At 39.3% G+C, this 25,279-nt stretch overlaps 1 protein-coding gene across 6 annotated transcripts in view; it reads left to right on the forward strand.

The window, feature by feature from the left end:
• Positions 1 to 557: 557 nt before the first annotated feature.
• Positions 558 to 25,279, forward strand: part of PHF20 (PHD finger protein 20) — a 77,688-nt gene continuing 52,966 nt past the window's right edge. For 3 of the 6 annotated variants that reach the window (XM_019473123.1, XM_019473126.1, XM_019473128.1), the window contains exons 1-11: positions 558 to 692; positions 1,469 to 1,515; positions 2,965 to 3,012; positions 6,288 to 6,342; positions 7,978 to 8,106; positions 12,930 to 13,044; positions 19,443 to 19,614; positions 19,834 to 19,918; positions 20,704 to 20,783; positions 24,332 to 24,719; positions 25,125 to 25,232. In XM_019473123.1, coding sequence (XP_019328668.1) covers positions 12,962 to 13,044; positions 19,443 to 19,614; positions 19,834 to 19,918; positions 20,704 to 20,783; positions 24,332 to 24,719; positions 25,125 to 25,232 — 916 coding nt within the window. In that variant the 5' untranslated portion in view covers positions 558 to 692; positions 1,469 to 1,515; positions 2,965 to 3,012; ... (1 more) ...; positions 7,978 to 8,106; positions 12,930 to 12,961. Of the gene's footprint in view, positions 693 to 1,468; positions 1,516 to 2,964; positions 3,013 to 6,287; positions 6,343 to 7,977; positions 8,107 to 12,929; positions 13,045 to 13,976; positions 14,026 to 19,442; positions 19,615 to 19,833; positions 19,919 to 20,703; positions 20,784 to 24,331; positions 24,720 to 25,124; positions 25,233 to 25,279 lie in introns of those variants that run through there. The other 3 variants (XM_019473124.1, XM_019473127.1, XM_019473125.1) reach the window with 3 other exon arrangements.

Here is a 25,279-nt window from a genome sequence, read left to right on the forward strand (position 1 = left end):
AGGTGTTCACCGCGGCCGGGGTTGGTTTCCATAGGCGCTACCGTCAGCTGGAGGCTTCTGGCCTTTTTGTGTCCCGTGAAGTCTGGAGCACGTCTCCATCCCGCTGCGTTTTGTCCCTTCAGAATGTCTTTAAGGAACGGAAGTAACGGTGGATCCTTGCACTAACCAAAAAGCTGCTTCATGTCATACTTATTTAATAGATGGAATTGGGAGGCACCATGTTCTTTTTCCTGACAGGCCTAGGTTCAGATATGGCTTATTGCCACCTTAATGTGTACAGAATTTGGAATTGTATGCGGTAGGAGAATAAAACCAAATGTTAAATACAATGCTAATGACTTGAAGTAACCTTTTGTAGTTATTTGTACAGAAGCTTGTAACTGAGCATCTCTATAACAGAAGTACTTTTGACCTGGGTTCATTTAATTTTCTATAATGAACGAGGATTCTTTCACAGGATCAGTTTCCAAAAAAAGCCAAGTGAGAAGACTTGCAACGAAGATCACTCATAGTATAATTCTGTCTTTAATTTTTGTGTGACTTTTTTAATAGTTCTGGAATTGAAGGTGGCTTAGATGAATGCTCGTTATTTGACCTAAGTCAGCTTGTGGAAGAGTTCAGTTCACGTTCTTGCTGATAACTTTGTTGATGTTTCCTGAATGGAAATAAAATTTTACTTGAGCAGTCTGAAGGTAAAATTTGCTTGCCTGTAATCCAGAGTAATTAATTAAGGTCAAGTTGGGAATGAGGCTAGAGTAGTAATTGCTCATAACAGTGCTGCCTTGACTGAAATGTAAGAAGCATGTAATTAATTCTTACCTTTAATTGGATAAGTTCTCTGAAGCGCTTTTCTTTTGCTCTTGTAGTTCCTGATAACCTAGGCAATGATATTGACCTAAATTCCCTTGGTCAGGAAAAGAGGGTGCAATCCCTAATTCAATTATAGGGGATGATAAATTCTCTGTAACTGCATATTTTATTTATAACTGCATCTCTAGAAGCTAGGTATTGTCTGTGGCTGTAATTTGTCAGACCTTGACAGGAGCTGACACTGTTGCTGTTGGAAAGCTGTCCTGCCACTTGTCTCCTCATTTCTGCCCATATGGCACTGTCCTGCGCAGATGTGAGCACTTGTGCAACAGTGTTGTGAGCTGAGCTAAAGAATGTATGCGGGGCGGGGGGAGGACTTATTGTTCAGCCCTACAAGTGGTTGTCATCAGTATTTAAACTGCATTCTTGATGGTTGCCTAATTGTGTGGGTGCAGTGTTTTGTTTTTTGTTGTGTTTTTTTTTTTTAATTAAAGGAAAAAGAAAAGTTGCATATACTTTGGACTTCATGGTACATCATATTGCGAAGTCTTGTGAAGTGCTTGTAATAGTTCATTCAACAGTTGAACAAGTCTACTCCTTTCTTTTTTGCTTCAATTTATTCCTTATCTTCATTCTTCTGTTCCTTGCTTGCCTACAGGTTTATTTTGACTTCTTGTGCTTCCTGTAGGAAAAGACTTTTTTCAGGTAAGAAATAGTAACTTGGAGCCCTTGGTTTGTCCTTGCTGTCAAAATGCCAATAGCTACATGGCCTGTATATTTAAAAAAAAAACCTTTTGGAGCTGGTGGCTTTTCAGTTTTTTTGTGGATGCAAGCACCAGACTTAAGTGATCATGCGTGTATGTGTGTGTACGGGTGTATAATGTGTCCATGTTGACTGACTGCAGATGTATGTGGCAGAAAATAATGCACGTTCGACTATAATTAACTTCTTTTTGAGGCTTGTTAGTTTGTTGACATGCCTTTGTGTGGTTTTTACTGGGCTTGAGAACTTTCGGCCAGCCTTGTTTCAGTATAGCCAGCTGCAGTCTGCCTTATTTTTTTTTTTTTTTAAGAACTCCATTTCAGGTAGGTTTATGAAATTGGTTAAAAAGATATAACTGTCTCCATCTGTGTCTTTAGATAAGTAGCCTGTATTAAAAGAAAGAGGGGAAGCACTACTGCTTAGTGTGGGGTGGATTTACTTTTTTCAGTATGAAGTTAGCACCAAAGAGCTTTCCTGATGTTGTTGCTGATGTTAAAATACTAGTTTCAAAACAGACTTCTTTTTCTGCTACTTACACTCAGCACTTCTTTCCCAAGGAAATGGAGAATATCCTTCTGTTCCACAGAGTGCTTGAGTCAGAAAACTATCTCGAACACCTCTAGTGCTCCAGATGTAGAACTGAGCATCCTTAGCCTAGACCTGTGTATCAGTGGCACAAAGACAGTGCCATTGATAGGGTTTGAGTTAGGGTTTTTAGTTAGTCTTAAAGCTGAAGGCTTAAAGGCTTCTGTTAGCGTAGCAGAGGTTGCAAGTATACCAGACTTTAATTGCTTCTTCACTATAATGCAAGTTGCTAATGGCTTTTTTGTTATGTGATCCCCTGTATTTATATCAGTCCTTTGCCTGGATTGCAGCTCGTGTCTTCTCAGTATTGCTGTCATTGGTCTTGCAAAAAGATGCACTGATTTATTTATTTGTTTTTTCCCTGCTGTCCTTTCATCTCTGAGCTGGGGGACAAGTCTACGAGCAGCCTTGAAGTGCACCCCTTTCTTTCCTTTTTGTAATAAAACAGGGGAGTCAACATCCTTCTTACAGTGTGGCACATACACAGATGATTTGTCTGCTTAATGCATTATCTTAAGTAAAGACATAATTTTTCATCAAAGCAGTGTAACTTGCAAGATTTCCTTTTATTTGACTGTTGTGAAAATACCCTTTTCTTTATCAACAAGTAGGGTGGATTTGGTCCTGTCTAGTCAGAAAGCAGTTGAATAATGAAACTGACAATGCCCTGTCTTAAGTGTCAGAAGACTATATACTGACTGGTTGGAAACAGTGCCCTATGGGTTTTTCAGTGGCCAATATTGCAGGTGCTATAAATTATCTGTGAAAAATGTTTCTCAAATTTTTTTTTATGGGTGTTTTTACAGGTAGACTTCTTCCAAGAGTCAAAAGTCCAAGTTCAGTTACTGCTGCAGGTACTGTTACCAGATCATTTTTGTGCTTTTGTCCTGGCTCCTTCCATTTTCAGTCATAATCTTTTCCTCTGATAGCTAAAATACATGTTGATGCTCACTGATAAGAAAAATCTTAGGTGCAACAATCTGCTGTAAGTGTATAGTGTGCTGCTGGAACACCCAGAGCAACCTCAAAGCCAGGGCAAGACATCTGGTCAAAACTGAGGAATTAATTGGTCAGCTTACTGATGAACACGTAGCCTTAAGTATTAAATTTCTATCTCGGATGTGGACTTCTCTAGAATACCAAGGTATTGCTTTCAGAAAGGATGTAGGTGGTAGTACTTCAGAGCCACCTAATACTTAAATGTTTGTACTGATTTTAAAACATTGGCATCGAGTGCATAGTGGTATTAGACTCAGTAATCTAGGTGTTGTAACCAAGCAGACAAAATGTAGGCAAATGGAAGTCATGTTCTTGGACCCTGCCCATTTCTTAAAGGTATGTTCTTTAAAGAAGAAACCTGTTGTCTTTGCAAAATTGTGAAATTGTCATATGAGTTTTTGAGCCCATGCGTGGTTCCTTTCCTCATCTGTTGTGCAAGGCCACTCTCTGACAGCACCTTGTCCAGGGCTGTTCAATAGACTCAACCTTAGGCTGCTGTAACACCACCCTAAACCAAATACTTACATATAGTCCCACTGTAAGTAAGTTTGTCCAAGGAGTTCTGTGGGTTTTTTGTTGTTTTTGCTTCTGAGGGAGCATAGAATGGCAATGAGAATCGGTCCACACTTTTCCTTTTCCTGATCTCATTTTTATTTGACAAAGGCAGTGTGAGCCTGTAGGTACCCATTAGGCAGGGCAAAAGTGTCTTTTTGAGGACAGTTACACTCGGTGCATTCAGCATCATGAAGTGGTTTTATACAGCTTCAGTTCAGGTAGAAAAACAGGAGAAACTGCATTGGAGCGCCTGATCTGCGGGCTAAATTAGGCTTCTCGGAACAATGCAAATGGCTGTAGCTTGCTTCTGCCACTCCTCCTGCAGTCTGGAGAAGCCTTGCATGCATTGACATGAATTGGATTTGTGGATGAAGAAACTGTTCTGGAGAAACTTAGTTTATTTCTTGTATGACCAAAACGCAGATCCCTCTGCCATGTGATGAACGTAGTTTATTCAACTGAGGTTGTCTTCGTTGACAGGAGAGGACTGCATTTGGTCATCTTGGCTTCTGTTTGTTCATGTGGCTAGACATGCATGGATTGATGTGATGAACTCTCATGATTTGGAGACTGTGCTTCTATAAGGAACAATGCAGCTTGCTTGAGCCATCTGCAGGTCTTTTAGCTGTTAAACATTTGAACTCTTAATTTCCTTGAGAGAATTCTTGCTGTCTGATATACTAATTTGCACCTTAAAAATATCCTTCACACTAAATTTATTCTTTCTTAACTAAGAAGATCTAAAACCATGGAGATGTTTAGAGTCTTAAATTGCTAGAAGCTTTTTCAATGAAAGAAGTGTCTCAATTTTTTTCCCCTGATTTGTTAGGCTGCTTTTTTTGTGGCGGGGGGGGGGGGGGGGTGGCTAGACATGCATGGATTGATGTGATGAACTCTCATGATTTGGAGACTGTGCTTCTATAAGGAACAATGCAGCTTGCTTGAGCCATCTGCAGGTCTTTTAGCTGTTAAACATTTGAACTCTTAATTTCCTTGAGAGAATTCTTGCTGTCTGATATACTAATTTGCACCTTAAAAATATCCTTCACACTAAATTTATTCTTTCTTAACTAAGAAGATCTAAAACCATGGAGATGTTTAGAGTCTTAAATTGCTAGAAGCTTTTTCAATGAAAGAAGTGTCTCAATTTTTTTCCCCTGATTTGTTAGGCTGCTTTTTTTGTGTGGCGGTTAATTATTTCTAAATGCAAGAAGGGTTTTTTCTGTATCTCTGAATAGTTTAAAAGATATTTTTAAAAATTCAGAAAGCATCGATCTTACCATGATATATCTTGAAAAGCCATGCTTGTTAAATAAGAATGTCTGTAATTTGAGCTTGTTGAAGGCTTGTATCTGACCTAGGGTTTTGGTTGTTTTTTTAAAATAACCTGTACTGAAAGATGACTTGTTAAAGTTTGTTAACCACTGTGGTATTGCAGCAGAAATCCACCAGTATGAGTAGGAATTGTATGTTACATCAGAAGTGATGACTTCAGTTGTGCGAATCCCAGTCTGCTGCAATTGTTCTGCAAAAGAATTTTGATGTACTTCCAAATCTAGAACACTCGGGCATTTTGACCCTTTGACTTGGATTTGGCAGTTTTGGTTTTGTTTGTGGGCTGCTTCTCATACTTGGTATTTCAGAATTGAAGCTTTCTCTTTTTTTAGCTACTGTCCCCAGAGTTAAAGACTGTTTGGGCGATAGGAGTATAATTGAGGCAGTGATATTCATGGGGGTTTCTCAGTAGTAGTTCTCATTAAACTGAGAGGAAAAGAGGGTATTAGATTTGGGGCAATTGGTTGCATTTAAGTATCTTTGAATGTTTCAGATACATTTGTTTAGAAGTCTTATCTGCCAAATAGCAGTTAGATAGAAAAGTGGGGAGAGCCATTAAGAATTTCTGCAACTTGGAGTAACAGAGAAAGGGAAAGTGTGTGGGGGGGGGGAATAAGGGAGGGAGGGGACACCCAACAGTAGGAACTCTTGTTTTCCTATTAGCAATCCATTGGAAGAGATGGTGAACTCATTATGATCATCTGTGCTGGATCTTTAGCCTGTCATTTCACCTAGAATCACACATTCTCAATGTACAAGATAAAACTGTAGGCTGTAATTTCTTTTAAGTGCAACTTGGCCCATAGGGTGGATTTAACATGTAAGCGATCTATTCTTTAAATGTCTGCAGACAGTACCTTGAATTTTGCATATACAAGGTTTGGTAGTTACTGTCCGCTTGCTTAGTTAATGGGACTATTCCAAAATATCTGGTGCACCAAAGTAGGAGTAATGATAAAGTTACTGGTGGCTTCTGTTTGGCAAAGGATAAATGAATGATGGAGAAATTTCATGTGGATATGCAGAGAGAGTGTCTGTGTGTGGATCTCTAAGTTTCTCTCTAATTTGGATCATAGCAGCCTGCTGATTCTGTGTATTGAAATATTTTCAGATTAAATTGATATTTTAGAGGTTTTATTGCATGATTGGGATATCATTGGCTGTAGAGAAAATATTTTTTTTGAACTCTAAGCTACTCTTAGTCTCAGAATTCACATGACATGTTTTTCCTTCCCTATAGTTGTACAACAGTGTTTGGAATGTTTGCAGCCATATAAGCAACGAGTTTCTTCTTGGTGAGTATAAGCATGGATCCTTGGTTTTGTTAATTGTAGCTATTCTTTAAGCTTTTGACATTTTGCTTTAAAATTCAGGTTTTTCTTAATTCTTGCAGAGGCACTGTGGATAATATTTCTCTAAATCCTTATATTCTTAAAACTGCACATTTTCAGTTGGAGGAAAAAATGGCAGGTTCATTAAAGTAGATTTTCTTGAATATTATTTTATTTGGGAAAAACCTGCTTTATTTCATGTGACTTAAACCCTTTTCCCAAATCTTCTTGCTTGTTCAGTGTTTAAGAGTGTTTGTCTCCTACCTTTAGTAGGTTACAGGAAAAGAGGGGAAACCAGAACAGCTAAATGAGAGATGATCAAATGATTGAAAAGAATTCTTTTCAGTAATGAGTATTTATTTCTTTAATTGCACTTGGTAATTCAAAAAGGTTTTATTATAGAAAAATATTTCTTCTGTTCTGTTGAACTGCCCATGTTCATAATTTCTGCTTCTATGTTGGTCTGTCCCAGTCTTGCCACCATTTGAATTGACAGCACAGTTACATAGGACGTTGTTGAAAGAGTGGAAAATGACATTCTCGATGTCCTGTAATCTTAGGGAGAGCGTGAGGATCTTGATGGGGGGAGGGTAACTTATGTTTGCTGACACCTTTTCCCTTTTGTCACCGAGTACTTTGAGTAAGTCTTGGTTTCTGCCTGAAGAGGAGAGCAAATGTAAATTTTTACTGCTGTCAGTTTTGTTAGTCTACTTGTATAAACTTGAGGAAAAATAGGAGTCTGAAATAAAGTCTTATGCTTTGAGGGAATGTTTCAGTGTTGAGGAATTAGCTGTACAGTGTTCTTGTTATGGAAATTGTAGGTATCAGTTCAGGATCCAATTTCAATGTTGTGTTGATCAGTCAAAGAGTTTGACTGTGTAGTTGTTGATTGAATCTGGGAAACTTTTAAAGTAAGAAGTGAGTGCTGGTTAAGATCTAGTTGAGGATCCTGCACGATGCAAACAAGAACTGCATGTAGTTCAATGTTTTGTTTGAAATGTGTCTTTTGGATAGAAAAAGGGAGGTGATGCAGTATTCCTTGGAATTTATTGAAATGTCTTGATGGTCTTCATGTCCAGTTTGAATCTTTCCTGTTTCTGCTCCTGTTGCATTAAAAAAAAAATTTGACTGAAGATCTGAGGCATTGTTTTGAAATACCAGTGCTAATGACATCTTCTGAAACTTGTGTGTGTCCTAAAACTTACTCATCTTGCTATGAAATGGTATGCATAAACAAAACATGAGGCAGGAGCATAGGGATCCTTAGATGAATAGCTAGTACAGAAACTGTTTCTGGGTTAATACTTTAACAGGTGTGGGGTTTTACTTCTGTTTTTATATGTAGGGTAAAATACAGTGAGGCATACTTCATGGTAGCCACGCTACTGTAGGCAAAACCTGGTAGGCAGGCTTTTTTTGTCTGCAGGCAATAAAAGTCTGTTGTAGTCAGTGCCAAAACAATTTTTAAAAGTGGTGTTTAAATGTTTGTGAGACTTGTACTTAGTCTTCATAAGATGCCATTAGGCTTGTATAATATAAATGGTGTCTGTAAATACTGTTTTGCAGTCTGACGTAGCCATTACCTTTTCTCATCTGCAGGTGTGTGGTTTCAGCACAGCATGGCTGTGGTCATCCACTTGCAAAGTCTTCTGATTGTGGTGGGGACCATGGACTTCTCTGGATTGACCATTCCTGATGGGGGCATGCATATTGTAGGGGGTGAACTGGGTGAGGCTTTCATCATTTTACCACTGATGAAGATGCGAGGCTTGGTATCGTGTATGCGGATGGTATAAGTAAAAGGTCAAAACTAACTATTGCAGAGCAATAAAAACCTTATGTGCAAAATGTGGTTGGACTTAGTCCTTGGCAGTTTCAAAATGGGCACATAGATGCTAGCAGTTTTGGAACACTGGTGCTGGAGTGAATGGCAGTGTCAGCTTAGGCTTTGTGGACTTGACTGTAAACCTGTTTTGGCATAGAAACTGCTTATACTGCTATACACAAAGGAAACAAAACAAGCTTGTGTTTTGCTGCTTGTGTAGGAACTGCATTTCACATCTTGGGGCAGCCTTTAGTATCCCAGTTCAGTTACATCTGTGCTGCATCTCTAGTGAACACAGGACAATCTCTTGCTAGTTGCTTTTACTCCCTGGTTTTGCCAGTGTTTTTTACTAACCCGCTACCTGTTCTACCTACCATGTAGTCCTACTGAATCACCAGTGATGTAGAATGTCTCATAGGAATTGGACAGCAAGCTTACCATCCAGAATAAAACATAATACTACTTTGCATTGAAAATTTATATTTATGCAAACTGTCAAAGTTTACCATGTTCCTTTATCAAGCCAGAGAACTATGTTTTTTCATGGAGTTCCTCTTTTTTTTCTCTAGCGTGCTCTGATGGAGGAGGTGGTGGAAATTCCTGGGTTTGGCATAGATACACTAAAGAATGAAGGAGATAAGAGGTTGAATTGTGGGAGTGATTTGCCTTTCTTCTGCGCTGCTTATGAAGTACTGAATTGAGACAGTACTAAGTTTGGAAGTGGGACTGATTTAAAGGCAGGGGTTTTGGTGGGATAGTACGTAGGGAATGGTTTAATCATACTTACCAGTGATTTGGAAAATAATATTTGCAAAGGTAGGTAAGATTTTGAAAAAGGCTGCAGTGATTCTGCAGTTTCCAGAGAGAAAACAATAGAAGCTGTTATTAGTGAAGGTCTGCTGTAACTGCTTGGTTTTGCTCTATATGGTAATACGAAAGATTTCTCCAGTTTCTAGAGGAACCCTCTTCTTGCACATCACTTGGAACTTAGTGATGTGCCACGTTTGGGGCTCAGCACTGACAGAGCTTAAAATTGAAGAGAATAAGAACGACTACAGGTGTGGGTATACAGGACATGCACTGTTAGCAGAGCAGAAAACTTGTTTTAAAAGACAAAAATCATGATCCCTGAAGGGATCAATATTAATGTAAGTGTATTCTCCTCTGCATTGCCCTGATATAAATGTGCCTTCCTGATTGGTACCTGTAAGTATTTGAATAGTCTTTAAAAGCTAAATTACCTCATGGTGACTTTTATGGGAAAGAAAAGGCTCTCCCTTTTAAACAACAGAAATGTGTGGATTTACAAATATTTTCTGTTGGAAGTAGTGGCTTGTCTAAATCCTGGAGTATTTGTTCCTGAAACAGGTCTAATCCTCATAGTGGAATAGGGGGTTTTGGAGAAAAGCCTTACAGCTTTGGGGGTAGGCCTAGTAACTACCCCTTGTTTTAATCGTGGTCTTGAGCACTTGAGAAAAATGGATTCCCAGGGTTACCAAAGTGAAAAGCCTGCTCGCGTCTTGGTTCAGTTACTAAGTTAGTACAAATTCATTTTCTGCTGAAGAAAATTTTAGAAGAGATGTTCTGGTGAAGTGTTATTTCCAAGTTGTATCTATGACTCTGATTAGTCTGGGGTTGTTTGTTAACAATCTGTTTTGATGTAGTTCAGGGTTTTTAAGTAGTCCTTGCAGAAGAGGACTTTCAGCAGAGGCTGAAACATAAAATCTCGAAGCAGAGGCAGGCCCCTGTGTTTAGTGTTTTCTTTCTGAGAAACAAAGTTCTCTGTATGGTCAAGGTCATGCTGGTGAAACATGGACGGGCTTTAGCGTTGCCTGTTGGCCTTTGTTTGTGAAGAGCTATGTGACGGCTCCCAGTGATGGTTGTATCGTATGGTTTCGGTCTTGCTCTAAGGCTGTATGTTTCAGGGTAAAATTGTTGAGATCCTCTACTGAGTAACTTATCTTGTGTAATGTTCTACCAAGTATGTATCTGCTTGAGGAAGCTGTTCCTGAAATGAGCTGCAAATGAAAAAGCCTGCTTTGCAAGGCATGCTGAGTATAGGGACTGCTGGATCAAGTTAAATCCAGTTGCAGGATGTGAGAGAGAACCCAAAGCAGCCCAAGTTTCATAACTTGGGAGGGGAGAGGAAGGAAGACTTTGGGGGAGGGGGCAGTGATATGAGATTTTTGCCCATACAGTTTTTCCTCTCTTTCCACTTTCTGATCAGCTGCCTTGTAACAAGCTTGGCTTAGTTAGTGAGGTGCAGTACGGTGTGCTCTGACAAATGCTGGTGTTCAGCTGACTCTAGCTGTAAAGTGGACAGAGTTCAGATTTTTCACAGAATCTGCAGCCTCTGTAAATATGGCTAAATGGCTTCTGTTTTTTCAGATTTCCCTTTAGTTGTGATACTCGTAGGTTTTTTGATACTTGACTGAAACTATAGTAAGGCCTTCCTCACCAAAACTGATGTTTATTTATAGAAGCCCTATTGTATGAGATCCTGTTACTGAAGTCAGGAGGTGTGTATGTTCCTCTTCCAGTCTCATGTAGGTGAGCTGAAATTACTCCCATTCTTCAGGATTGCAGCTATTACTGAAGGAGATCACTGCAGAGAGCTTCAATAATGTACTTCCAGTACTTTTAGGAGTACGTGGTCTTTGTGTGTCCCTACTTAGTGAAAAGGAAAAATAAGTTTACTAGGACAAGAGTCATCTTGCAGCTGTAATTTCTTCTACAAGTGTTAAGCAAAATGCCTGTCCCACATTTGGAGGCATGGAATTCTATTGCTAGTGCGAGTAATGATGTAAATCTGTGGAGAAAATAGTGGATGTTTGAGGTGTGGGTGGATAAACTGTTTAAAAAAGAAAAAGTAGCTTTGCACTTGGCTTCTTGGATTTCCAGTTTTTTTTTTTTATTCTTCTTACTGTTTATTTTTCATCAGAACGTAAAACCCCAACCATCCTAACTTTTCCTTAATTTCCTTCCCCCTCTTCTTTCCCAATTAAAAGTTATGGAGGTGATAGGTAAATCCTCGCCCCCCCCGCCTCTAGCCTTATTAGAAGATAGTCATTCCTGGACTGATTCAGGTCCTTGCTGGGCGAGCTCACAGTTTTTTATCAGATACTCTAGAAAGGTAACTTGCCATGTTTCTCAGTTCCTAGGTGGCTAAATTTTTTTTTTCTTCTGTTGTGAATCACTGTGTTGTGAATTGAGCTTACAGGCAATAGCATATTTTTTTTCCCGCCTCTAGCCTTATTAGAAGATAGTCATTCCTGGACTGATTCAGGTCCTTGCTGGGCGAGCTCACAGTTTTTTATCAGATACTCTAGAAAGGTAACTTGCCATGTTTCTCAGTTCCTAGGTGGCTAAATTTTTTTTTTCTTCTGTTGTGAATCACTGTGTTGTGAATTGAGCTTACAGGCAATAGCATATTTTTTTTCCCCATACCATTGTAGGCTGCTTTAACTGTAGTGAAGATAAGTCTAAAAGCAGTGCTTTAGAGGAAGACAGCAGATCATCTTCTGGTAGAGAAGTTTCTTTGCAATGTGATTATGATACTCGAAGTGGTGGGGGGTGCCTCCATGGCCAGCCCTTGGCAAATGGCCTGGTTTAAAAAATGTGTCAATGGAGTAGCTTTTCCCTGCAATAGAAGCTTTATGACTTTCCTAAAGATCTTTGGTTTCTGAACCACACTTGAACTTAGAGTAGTTCTTCATAAAATAATGTTAATCCTTTTGTAGATGCAGCTCAGTTGATACCATTGCTGTTTATGCATTGTGTGAACCAAAATGCTGCTGCTTATTTCTGTTGCCAGTGCATGTCGTCTTATTCTTGTGGTGTGAGACTAGAAGGTTTTTTAATTTAACTTGCATCCATTTCGTACATCTTTAATTGAATCTTCAAGATACAGCCTTACTGTAAGGAGGATGGTATCGAATAAAACTTACTCGTACTTTTGGATCTTGTGAGCTTGAAGACAAATTATGATCCATTCCTGTAGTATCTTATAATTGTGGGAAACGACTGACAAAAATTTGGGAAAAATAGCTCCTGATCAGGCTTTCCACTAAATGTACCTTGAGAGAAACTACTTTGGCAAGATTTCTTAAGTCTTTATATTATCTGTTGGAAGCATGTCTTAATGAAGACTACTTTTATTTTCTAGTTAAAATGGTGAAGTGGGAAGAAAGCAATGCAAATATGCAAGCAGTATAGACAGTCTTCTAAAATTTGTTAAACTACCTATTTCTAATGTCTCTGAACTCTATTGCATTTGTAGTGATGAGGTGACATAGTGTTCTTGAATTGTTTCACTAACATGGTAGCTGTTGAAAGATTGTTACTGTGTTTGTTTTTGCCCACTTCCTGTTTACTGGATTCCTTGTTTTCATCAAAACTGGGAGGGGGGAGAGAATATCATGAAACTTCTGTCTCAGTTCTGAATAAATATTGCGTTGCAGAGTTCTTAATTGACCTGGAACTTGGACTGATGGACAAAGGTTGAGCTTCAATCTTTCATGGTCCAGTAGCTACCATTTTGAACACATTTTTGGAATGATTCTGCACACTGTCACTTGGGAACCCTTGTTTAAGAGATAATTGCCCCCATTACTTTCTGCAAACAAAAAGTAGAGGTCCCTTGACATCTAGCTTTTGGGGATTATGGTGCATAAGCTTATTTTGTGTATGTCTTGATTAGTGATTGATATTTAATTGCATTTTTCAGGGGAATAAAATCAGCAGTGTTGATATTACAAAATGACAAAACATCCTCCGAATAGAAGAGGGATCAACTTTGAGGTGGGAGCCCAGTTGGAAGCCCGTGACAGATTAAAAAACTGGTATTTTTTTAAAACCATTCATATTATATTAACTCTAAGTCTTTAATATCTTAAACATTTTGTATTGGTACAATATTTAGAGTCCTGGTCATTGGTTTGTAGGAAAGTAGTTAATTTATAAAAGTTTATATACCAGTGGTTGAAATGGGCGATAGATGCTGATATGTTGTTCTGGCCCTTAAAAAGGAGTGTACTGGTGCTATCTGTGTCTGGGAAATAGGACTACACATAAATCTAGTGGGACTTCAGACTCTGGTACTCCTGAATTCACATTTTAAATTCTGTGCTATACACAGATTGCAGAGCAGACATTATGAAGAGAGAAATCTTTTGCAGTACAGAATACCCAAGGTAGTTCCTCACTACTTTCTTTCCCACTGCTGTTGTGAATTCATAGGCTTTAATGTCTGATTGAAATTCTTGCGGCCTGTGCTCATGTGAGAGTGGTCAGCTTTAGAATTAAAGAACTGGGTGGGGAAACACATTCCACACTAAGAAGTTTGCTCTGGAGACTGTCTTGCAGACTTCAGTTGTGAGGAAGAGTACTTTTCTTGACTAACCACTGCAGTAGGAAGGGGAAAAAGGGCCGAAAAGTTACTTGGGCTAACCTTAAGCCTTCTAACTCTGTTCGTTTTAGGAAGTCAGCTCAAAAATTAGCATTTAATAATGTTCAGTGTTTTCATACAATGAAAATTGCTGGAGACAAAGACTTCTTAAATACAGGAATTAATTGGGTTTTGTTAGTTCCTTAAGATATCATCTCTCTCCTGAAGTCAGCTATAGTTTACTTTTATTTAAGAGTCTATGTGGGTTAGGCATGATTGTACTTTAGGCGCTGGAACCTGCTGGCAGGTTAAGTGTGCAGAAGTCACAGTATTGAAAACCATCTGGACATCCCGGAAGGATGGAGTGCTGCCTTGAACAAGTCCCCTGTGTCTCAAAACATCTTGGTTGCATGCAGAGTATTTCTCTGCTTTCCAGGTACAAGGGGATTGGAATTGTGAAAATGAGTAAACATATCTCTTTATGGAAAGAACATGAAGTACAAACATTAAATCATACTTGCATGTTATGCTGGTTTTCCTGCGTAACCAAGAGTTGCATAGGTAGGACTTTGATCTGAATCTGCATGCATCTTTTGTATTCTTGAGCTTTGTTTATACAGCAAGAAAATAGTCACGCCTACAAAAATGAGGTTTCTTAGCCTGTCTGTAACGTAGGCTTATTAAAGATGCAGTTTAGTATAGACCGTGTTTGAGTAAGGCTAATGTGTCTGACTGTTGTCCTTCTGACATGTTTGGACAACAACAGTGTCTCAAAGTATGGGAGTACACAGCTCTTACATGGGAAAACTTTGGGGGGGAAATTCAACACCTGCTATACTTTCCAAATCTGAATTTTGGACATATGCTGCATGTCCAAAACCAAGCCATGTTGTTTGGTTTTTAAAAACGCTTGATTTTAAATGACCTGTCTTATGCCCAGTGTTTTGCAACTCCTTGATCTCACAACTTAGTTATTAACTCTACAGTTCTGAAAGTTTTCTTTTGCTTGCTAAGCTTTTGAAACCTGGGTCAGAAAGTCCATGTTTCTTTGACTGGTGATCTGCATGTATTTCTGTTTTCAGGGTTTGTGAACCAAAATTTGTAAGATCTTGGGACTTATTTTCCCTTGGCAATATCAGTCTGACACATCTCCCCAGGTGTGGATTTGTAGAGGACAGCAGACTTCTTTTTTTCCCCTGCTGCTTTCACCTGCTGCTGTGTGAACAGCACCAGCTATGGTGTGGTTGCAGTGCACTCCTTTTATGTGGATACAAAACTCTCCATTTGCTGATACTTGCTTTTCCCAGTGCTAGACTTTCAGAGGTCCAAGCTTTTCTTGTGTGTACTTTTGTTGCTATGCACTTAAACATAGGCAGAAGTCTCTTGTCTGATCAGAGGGCTGGCTTTGATTTCTGTGCTCAGTACCAAACACACCAGTCAATTCACGGGCCAGTATTGCTTCTCAAATGGCAGTAGTGCCTTGGAAAGTATTTCATTTCAGAGCTCCATTTACCTGCCTTTCATGGCAGTGGCTTGTGCCCTGAAATGCTAGTTCAGGACTTTCAGGGTGTTTGGATGTGATGCCAACTCTATTGAAGAGGAAAAAAAAAAAATTCGTGTATGCCAGCAGAGTAGTCAATGCAGAGTCTGCTCCTTGCCAAAGTGCAAAGTGAATTTTGCATCTTTAGAGCTCTTATCAAAGGTTGCTTTGTTGTATCTGGAATCATAATGTATTCGAAGTGCACTTCAGTTCCTGGTGCAGTTGTCTGTCACCTCCTAGACTTGAACTCCAGGGAGTGCAGTGAGTACTTTTGGTACTTGGCTTAGTTCTTAGGGCTTGGTTGATGCATCAAAGCTGTCATGAAAGGCTTGTGATAGCGTCTGTTGACCTCAGGGCACTAAGGGAGAGCTCTGGCCGTCAGGTGGTGCCTCCATGCATGCTGAAAGGTCTCTTGCTACACAGTGCTGGAGTTCAGAGGATGGAGTAGTGGGAATGCTCCAGTAGGGCAGTCCTATGTGGAGAGATCCCAGAGAGGCTAGCTGTAACGATGTACGTGCACACGCTGTCCCGGCTGAATTGAGTTCTTGAAACTTTTTGCGTTGATCATTTAAACTCTTCAGTGCTGGCTAGCTGCAGACATCCTCTCTTACTGAAAAGAGGATGACTCTGCACTGGATGCCTGCAGTAGGCAAATGACACCTCTTGTGTTACCTTATTGTAATGACACCTCTTTCAAGTTCTTCTGTCTGTTGTGCAAGTAAAATGGATATGAAGAGACTTTTAATTCTGGTTGAAGCTCTTGAGTATTGAGAACAAGATTAGTATTGTTAAGAGTATTGTGCTACCCTGTTAAGGTAGAGATTGTCAGTCTGTCATGGTTTAACCCCAGCTGGCAACTAAGCACCACATAGCCGCTTGCTCACCCTTCCTCCCTGGTGGGATGGGGGAGAGAATAGGAAGAGCAAAAGTAAGAAAGCTCGTGGGTTGAGATAATCTCAACCAGGACACAGTCCCATGAGTTTAATTGCTCATGCTGTCAGGACTTTGTCTCAGTACTGAGAAGATGAAACCCCATAGCTGTTGTCCTTTATAGTACTGGTTCTCCTAGATGCTTCCTTTCCTCTTGGCATTGCTTTGACTGCAGTAAGCTTGTCCCTTCCTAGCTCTCGGAGGGGGTTTTTACAGCAATTCCATTTTGGTATATAGGAAAGGAGAAGGGAGACAAACTAGTCCAGGACTGAGATAGGAACTCCTTCAGTCAGCACCCTGATTCTGAATTTCCAGATATTTACCTCCTCACAGAAGAGGATGGTTTTACACTTGTGTCTACAACAAACCCATTTTCATATTGTTTGCTGTGCTCTGACAGCAGTAGTCTGAAGTTGCCCATCATGCCTAACCCCTGTCTGTTGAGAGTTAGGCTGTTTGAGCTTTTGATTGCCACTTGGGTTTTTATCAAAACTAATGCCAGTAGTTTGAGCATCTTGGAGGTTTTCCCTTACTGTTTAGCCAGTACATAAAGGCCTTGAAAGGTACAAGCTCATAATTCCTTTTGAATTGAGCTGGAGAACTACTTGTTTTGGCCTCCCAATATATTGCAAGAAGTTACATCTGATTTCAGCCTGTTTTTTTGCAGTGTGTTAGATAAATATTCAAATTGGTACCAGCTGGGGATTTCTTACCCAGGATCAGTCAGCTGTCTTGAAGACCCACAGAGTCAGCTAAATGCTTCCTTTGTGGTTTGGGGGAGGATGTGTTGGACCATCCCTGGACACGTGGCAGTTGTACTCTTCTTTCAGGCCTTAGCCAGGCTTCTGCTATTGGCCTTTCACTTTGTGTATCTTCCCATAGTATGTTTTCTTGATAAACAAGTCTGAATAAGTTACCTCTACCCCTTGGCATGTTCACAGGCTTTTTGGTGCATGTGTATGGATATGCTGTATTACTTCTCTTCTTGGCATGCTTGCTCAATGCTTTGAAGGCTAGGGGACAGAAGTTGAAGGAAGGAAGCTTGCACTGTCAATGTGTGGTGCTCAGAGCTGTTGAGAACTTATGAACCTTTCGAAGTTGCCAGCACTGTGTTTTGCATCTGAAAGGAAGGTGGTATCAGGAAGAGGGCTGTCAAAGTCCACGGACAGATCTGGCACAGCTTCTGATAGGTTTACTGTTCTAGTCAAGAGCACTGAACATATGTTTGCTGATGTTGGTTGCTTCAGAAAAAGAAGATTTGTTCAGACTTTGCAGCATGTTATCCAGGAGCTGGCTGAGAGCTCCAGTTCACCCGTGCTGGCTCTCAACCAGGCTGAAATTTGGTCTTATTGTCAGGTATGTTTTTGCTGTTTCTGATGATAAATCAGCATCTCTCCCCTATCAGGGAATCTTTAGAAGGTGAGGTGGGATAGGTGCAGATGATACTGGTGCATGGTTCTGGGGTGACGGTTCTTGTGGTGGAGAAGGTTTCTCCTTTTACTGGGTGTGAAGCAGGGAACAGTCTTGCATCACAGAGTTAGTTGGCTCTTGTCAGTTGGGCTTGTCTCTCCCCAGTGAGAGAAAGTTAGTGGATTGAGCGTGTTCACCCGAGATGGTTATCTGCATGGACTGGATTGTTAGCTTAATGTTGAGCCTGTAGTCCATCATTTTTATCAGCTTCCCTCCTGATCTTTGAGAATCTGGACAAGCCCTAGGCCCATTGCAGTCTTGATGGCAAAAGCATCCTTCTGGCTAGTCTCTTCTTGAGAGAACCTGGGAATTCCTATGCCCGTTTTTGCTGCACTTTGCAGGGAGCTGGATAGTGATTTTTGTCATTACCTGTACTTAGTGATAAGCAGTTGCTGAGATATTTAAGAATAAACTATGTTTAATAGAACTATGTTGTTATATGTGGAAAGACTCTGAATATTGCCCCCTCATGAACCTGTGCAGGGCAGCGTTTGGGGTTACCAAAATATGAAATGTTGACTGTCACACGAAGGAAGTTACTTCCTTCCTAGGAAGATGGTAACCTTAGAGATGTCCCTGCCATAAGTATCTCCCATTTGTCTTCCTCTCTTCCACAGCCTTTGCTGCATGTGTTTTGATAATATATTGGGATGAAGTAATGGCACAGCTTGAGGCATGTGGCATCGAGTGTTAGGCAGGGCCTTAGTCTGTGGTTGTGGTGCGAGTCTCTAGCATGGCCTATTTGTAGCTCTCTGAAAAAGTCATGACTGGACGTGTCTCAGATCTGCTGAAGAATTTCAGTTGTAGGTAGCTTTTTTTCATCTGTGTAGGCTTGTCGAATGGTAGTCTGTTGCATTTAAGTCTTAATTCTGACATGTCTGGGTTTTATTTTTAGCATCAGGCTTGATCCTTTTCAGATGCTATTTCTTTCTACCCCTTGTTCTATCTTTTTAAGTGTGATTTATCAGGTAAAGAATACTTGTGGATTTGGGTTTTTTTCTTCAGCCCTTCGTTCAAGAATTCAGTGGGGCCTTGCCTTTCTTCCACAAATAAGTGAAACAAGTTACAAATAACACCGACAAGTGAAGATTTTCTCCTGGCGCTCTTATTGTGGAGGGGAAAACATCAATACTTGGGATGTTACCTTCAGTTGGGATAGTGAAATATGCTATGATTCTGAAATACTTACTGAAGTTACAAATTACCAATGCAATTAAAGAAATGCATAGTTTGTAAGGTCTTCCTGATTAGAAACAACTGGATTTGACTAGTCTCAGATACCTGTACTTCTCATATACTGAGAGTTTTATTTAAAAGTCCCAGGACTTTGCAGATGAAATTTAACTTTGAGAATCTAAAACTTAAATTAGGTTTAGTGTGCCTGCTAGACTTTTGCTGTTACACTGGGAAGATGATTCGTGATGCGTGTTGATGGATATCTCTGAGAGAAGCAAGTGTATTGACCTTCAGGTGTTATTCTTGGTAAGAGAGAGCTGAAGCTATCGTTTTTGTGTGTATGTGAAATTTCTAGGTGTAGGGAAGGTTTTTCTGACTTTTTGACCTCTAGTTACATTTTTCCCACCCTGGACTAAGAACTCCTTAGTTGTCCTGCAGCCAATGCTTGCCTTTGCTGTTCGGTTTTGGGATTCGTCCTGTGCTGAGCTCTTAGTCATTTTGTAGCATCTTTATTGCTTATACAAGTGATACATCAAATAATATTAAGATTGTAGAAACCAAAGGTTGTTAGGTATAGTAACTCAGCTCCCCATCACACCTGATCAAGCAGATCTTCAGATATTTTGCTTGTGATCATGCAGAAGGCCCCATTTGTGTAATGTTTTGTACTGTAGTTAAGTGTCTGAGACAGCCTACCTTGTTCTTAATTGAAATATTTTAATCTACCTTTTGACCAGGTATCCAGCTCACATTGAAGAAATTGATTATGAAGAAGGAAAAGTACTTATCCATTTCAAACGCTGGAACCATAGATATGATGAATGGTTTTGTTGGGACAGTCCTTATTTGCGTCCCTTAGAGAAGATACAGTTAAGAAAAGAAGGATTACATGAGGAAGAAGGTTGTGCAGTAAGTAGAAAATAGAGGACATTTGAGTACGTAACAGTTTTATGTGCAGTTGTATGAATTATGACCATTAAAATGCTTCACTGTTGCTGTGTTGCCTGCTGTATAAGTCTTATGATTTATTTTAAATATTGGAAAACTAATCATTTTGAATCATGTTTCAATGAAGTGGTATGTTTCAGTAATTCTCAGATGAAAACACTTTTAACTACTGTCTTGTAGGGATTTCATATAAATGATCAGGTATTGGCATGCTGGTCTGACTGTCGCTTCTATCCAGCCAAAGTTACTTCTGTTAACAAAGATGGTAAGAATCACTTTTGATTGTCATGCTTGTTAGTAATGAATTTTTAATTATATTCTAACCTTTTTGCTTAGGTGGAGAGAGAGTACAACAGACAGAAAACAACTGTGAAAAGTTTTATTTTCAATTATATGTTTTGGTCTGCCATCAGCTTTTTTAACCAAACCTCTTATTCTTTCCATGAGAAAAAAGAGCTTTCTGCTGGGATATCCAGGCAGTAATTGCTTTAAGTATATGTTTGGGAAAACTTGTTTCTTCTGAAGTGTATTGTCAAGAGATGCATGTAACTGCAGTAAAACTAGTGTCAGAGCTGCAAAAACCCTTAACAAATTGGGGGGGGCGGGGGAAGCACAGCCATACTTCTCCTTTTTGGATATCAGTAAGTAACCATGAAGGACTTGTTCTTGTGCTGTGCTTTCTTTAGATTGACTATATGTTGTAAGATCAAGGAGAAAAAGTCTGTGTAATTATTTATTGGTGTATTCCACCAAAAATATTGTGGGGTTTTGCGAGGAAAGTATATCTGAGGAGCAACTCTATGCTTAGACATGCACCTTTATGCTTACCATAATTATTTTTGGTAGCTTCACTGTTTCTCCCTTACCTGGCCTGTGATAAGACCTCTGCTGTTGAAGTTTTTAAGAACCACAGATAAGGCAGCTTTTATCTAGAGCTAAATACGCAGCTGTTATTGGATTGGAGTATTGGAGAGTATTGGAGCTGTTAGCGGATGCTCTGTTAAATAACTTCTGATCTTTAAACTCTTATGCTTTATTTTCAACTTTTAGGTACATACACTGTGAAGTTTTATGATGGTGTAGTTCAGACTGTCAAAAACATTCATGTCAAAGCTTTTTCCAAAGATCAGGTAAGTCTTGTGTTCATGCTACTACTGTATTCTAAAATTAACAGTTCAGGTGGCTAGATTTGATGAATTATAAAATATGAAATGAATGAAAATTCTCTACTGCTAACATGCAATACATCTGAAATAAAATCTGTTAAAATGAAAAGGTTATGCAAATCTTCATGGAATGATTTGCAAAGCTCTCAGGTTCATGTTCTCATGAATGCACCTCTTGAGCTAAAGAAGTCAATAGGCATATAGATAGAACAGTTTTCTAAAAAATCATTGAAAAATTCAGAATGTACATACTAAAGCTAGTGGTAGGTTATTGAAACACACTTTGGTTGTTTCATCTGTTTGAGATTAGTTTAAATTTAAGGGATGGGAACTATGGAGTGGACAGAAACTTCTTTCCCAAAGTAACTACTTGATTGTCTTGAGACTTAAGAAAGCTGTCTAGTCATCTTTCACCTCACAACTTTGAGAAGATAAGCTTTTTTTTACTAAACCACGTTCTGCTTCTATGGTTTGGCTATTCTGCCAACCCTTCGCCTGCTCAGTGCTGTGGATGCAACCTTCAGCTCATGATGGAAAGTAGTAGTGAGCCATTCTAAAAAAACAAAAAAACAAACAAAAAAACCCCCAACAAACCAACAAAAAAAAAATCCTGTCCTGCTCATGGTGAGAAGAAAGAAGTGCTGCGTTGTACTTCAGTTTTCATGTGCAGGCACTTTGTAGGAAAGGCTGACAAGTTCTAGTCCTGTGTAACTTGGTTACAGCTTCTTAAGTACCTGCTTCAGAATAATTTTCATTACAGGAATGGTTTTAAGTTTGAGATCTTGCCACATGTTCCTGTGTGGTAGCTGTAGCCTGTGTTTTTAGTCACACCTTCTGCTTTTAGTTTTCTGGAACTTAAGTTTGAACAAAGAAACCTCCCCCCAACACAAGTCTTAAATACAGATTCCGATAATGAATGTTAATGGGTACAATTTAAATCTGCCACTGTTGTGAAGAGGCATGCCATTCCTTGGAGGTCTCCAGATTTGTGTATCTGCCAGGCTGGGAGAGAAAACTATTTCAGATTTGCCACAAAGTGCTCTTAATAGTTTTCAAATGGTAATAATTGTGCCTGGTTGGGGGTTGACTAATACTCAAAAGGGAACTACCTGAAGAATTTTCATTACCATAAGAAATATTTATACCATATTTAACCTTAAATACATGAAGTTGAACAATCTTAAGAAATATTCTGCATAAGAAAGGCAAAATATTTTCTCTCCTCTCTCCTTTAGGGAGTTTTGAAAGGAATTTAAGTTTTCTTCTCCCTTTAACCACTGGCTGGGAAGATTTCTCTTAACTCAAGAGATAAGTTACGCTAGAACATCGTGTTCTGTCCTTTAGCATAAAAAAAGCATAAGGGGAGAATTTCCTAGTGAGCTCTGTTTACACAATCAGAAGTAAAGTTTAAAAAAATACCTGAGCCACTGGAGAGCTCAAGATTCAGTTGTGAATGTAAGTTACTTAAGGTGTGTGTAGATTCAGATACAGCACTAATGTAGCAGCATGCTGGCAGTGGAAGGAAAGTGTCTTGTTCCTGTTCATCGGTAGGAGAGACTGTAGCCGTGAAGACACACATGGCTCATATCTTAGCTGTTCCGTAAAAAAAAAAAAAGCCCCGAAACCACCAGAGTTCTGAAGGGAGCAATGTAAGCTGGTCGTCTTTTCTTTAATGACAGTGTTACTCTGTCCCTATGTAGAGGGTGTAACGTGCTATATTGAACAATGATGGTAAAATGCTAATGACCTGCACAGTGTGAATGTACTTATGCAAGCGGACACAGCTTTTAAGAGTTCAGTAACATCAAGAGGTAATTCAGACATACTGTTTTTATGGCTCCGTTTCTTAAGAATAACTTAATTAAGATGGTTACGTGTGTTCCAGTACCACATACTTGATTCAAATCGGATGGTTCTATGAGCAGCACAACTGATGAAACCTAATGTCTGAGGGTTGTTTTTTGAGTTTTTTTTACTAATGTTTGAGTTTCCGCTGAAGCTTCTCCCATAGCTGTGGCATTTAAGGAATTTACAGAAGACAGATTTTTATGATGCCTGGTAAAAGTGGTGCTCAGACACCAAGAAGGTGAAAGACTTTCTTCCCCTTTTCCTAGCTGTTTTCATGAAAATTTGATCTTGCATTTTTAAAAAGTCATTTTTTTTAATCACCTCTGTGCCAAGTATGGGGTTGAAATGATATCATAGAGGGTGGAGCAAATTGCATATTCACCATTTTATTGCATCAAGATTACTTCTTAGGACTGTGGTCTGAAAATGGCAATCTTAAAAAGTATCAGTTCATATAAGCCACATATAGGTAGGAAGATTGGGGTGGGAAGAGGCAAGATGTAGTGTAGTACAAGGAGATAGTCTTAAGTGTATTCTCAGAATTTTGTCTAATTCAAATCAGCTGTTCGGCTTTCTTTCCCCAAAGAGGTATCAAGAGGTACTTAGCCTTTCTTGTCCTCTGATCCTTGTTCAAAGTTTAAGCTTGTTGTGCCTTGCAGAACGATGTCTGGAAGGGAGTGTTGTTGCTCTTTAATGCTTTGAGGTATTAGGCAACAGGAAGAGGGAAGTTAGTTCAACTAAAGGCAGTGTTGACACACGACCAAATATAAATTATTAATCCAGGCACAAAGTTGGAAGGTTTCTGTTTATCAGAGGAGAGAAGTCCTGGGGCAGCCTGTGGCAGGATCATTGGAAGGGGAAAAAACCAAAAATCAGCATCCCCCCCCGGTGGTGTTAATATGAAACCTGATCACAAAATGGAAAGGACATTGAGTAGCAGTGACCTGTTGATACAGGGATGTTCTTCTTGGTTTGGTGTGACTATATAAGAACTATGGGGAAATGAGATTACAGTTGAATATTGTATCAGTAGCTTGCTGGCCAGGGACTATTAAGGATTTTCATGTCCTCTCATGCCGAACACAAATTTTAGAAAGACGAAATTTAAAGTTTTGTTTTTAAATTTAGATGTGTAAATTTTAACATTGTGTGGTTCCTGATGAAGTTGGTGTTTGCAATTGCTTTACATTACTCTTTACTTAGCATGTTTCAGTAGCATTGATAATTACAAGCTAAATACTGGTCTATTTTGAATGAGACACTTCCGTGAAAGGAAGACAGTTTTTGCATCCAAATGATTGAGCTGTTTGCCCTTTTCTGTGCTCTTGACTCCCAGTCTTTCTTCAGTGTCCCAAGCAGGCTTTAAGTAGTACTGTGCAAGCTAGTATGGACCTAACCTGCACATGAGGACGAAGAAGCAGCAAATCTCTTATACCATTGAGTTGTGAAGAGAGTGAATCTGTTGCGCTGTCCTGTTGAAGCTGCATGGGTCCTTGAATAGTTCAAGTGCCCCTACGTTTTAATCTGTGGGTTGCAATAGAGTTATATGCTTTTATCCTTTGAAAAATTGGACAAGGATGCAAGTCTGCTAAATACAAAGGGGGGGGGACACGACTTCCAGATTGCAATAAGGTAGTTCTCATATGTCATTCTCTTTATTCTAGAATATTGTGGGTAATGCTAAGCCTAAGGAAAGAGGTAATGAAATTCCATCATCTCCTGAAAAGCGGGAGAAATTTAAAGAACAGAGGAAAGCAACAGGTAATGCAAAGAAAGACAAGGATGAAAAGACATTAAGGACTGAGAAAAGAGTTAAGCAACCTGATAAAGAAGGAAAATTGATAGTCATCTCAGAAAAAGGCAAGGTCTCAGAAAAGAATATATCTAAGAATGGAAAAGAAGATAAAGAGAATATATCAGAGAATGATATGGAATATTCAGTAGATACACAAATTGAGAAGAAGCCTGAGAATGACAATGTAAAGAGTCCACAGGAAAACGCAAAAGAAACTAAACGAAAACGTGGAAGACCACCGATAACACCTCCAACAGGTATGTAGCTAAACTTAAATGTTTAGGCCATATGTCAGAACGCTTCTAAACTTACCTAAAGGAATGAAAAGTATTTTGCTCTTTCACAGCCTAAGTCTCTAGAAACTTTAAAAAAAAGTTTAAACTCATGTTTGTTCAGGCTTGGTTAGGACAGCTGAGAGCAACATACTTGTTAGTCAGGTTTGGAGCTTCGGTGGTGTGGTCAGAGATTGGATTTAGGCAAGTAATCTTCATAAAATATAAAACGTCTGCAGTAGGATTAAATGCTAGTATATAGACTTCAGAAAGCCAGGTGAAACTGTATTTATGCTAGTCCAGTATTTTAAGTTGTGAGGCTTGGGAATTTATGTTTTAAAGAGTTTTGCAGCATCGTTTCCAGTCAATTTTTGTTCTCCAAATATGTAGAGCCAAGTTCTCAGACGCTGCAGCCCATAACTTTGGAGTTGAGACGTCGGAAAATACCTAAAGGAGGTGAAGTTCCATCAAAGCGTCCCAGGATTGAAAAAAACTTGTGTAAGTATTTTTTGGTATTCAACTCTCATAATATTTGTACATACAAG

This window comes from Aptenodytes forsteri, unplaced genomic scaffold, assembly GCF_000699145.1.
Source record: "Aptenodytes forsteri isolate BGI_AS27 unplaced genomic scaffold, ASM69914v1 Scaffold38, whole genome shotgun sequence".
Taxonomy (NCBI): Eukaryota; Metazoa; Chordata; class Aves; order Sphenisciformes; family Spheniscidae; genus Aptenodytes; species Aptenodytes forsteri.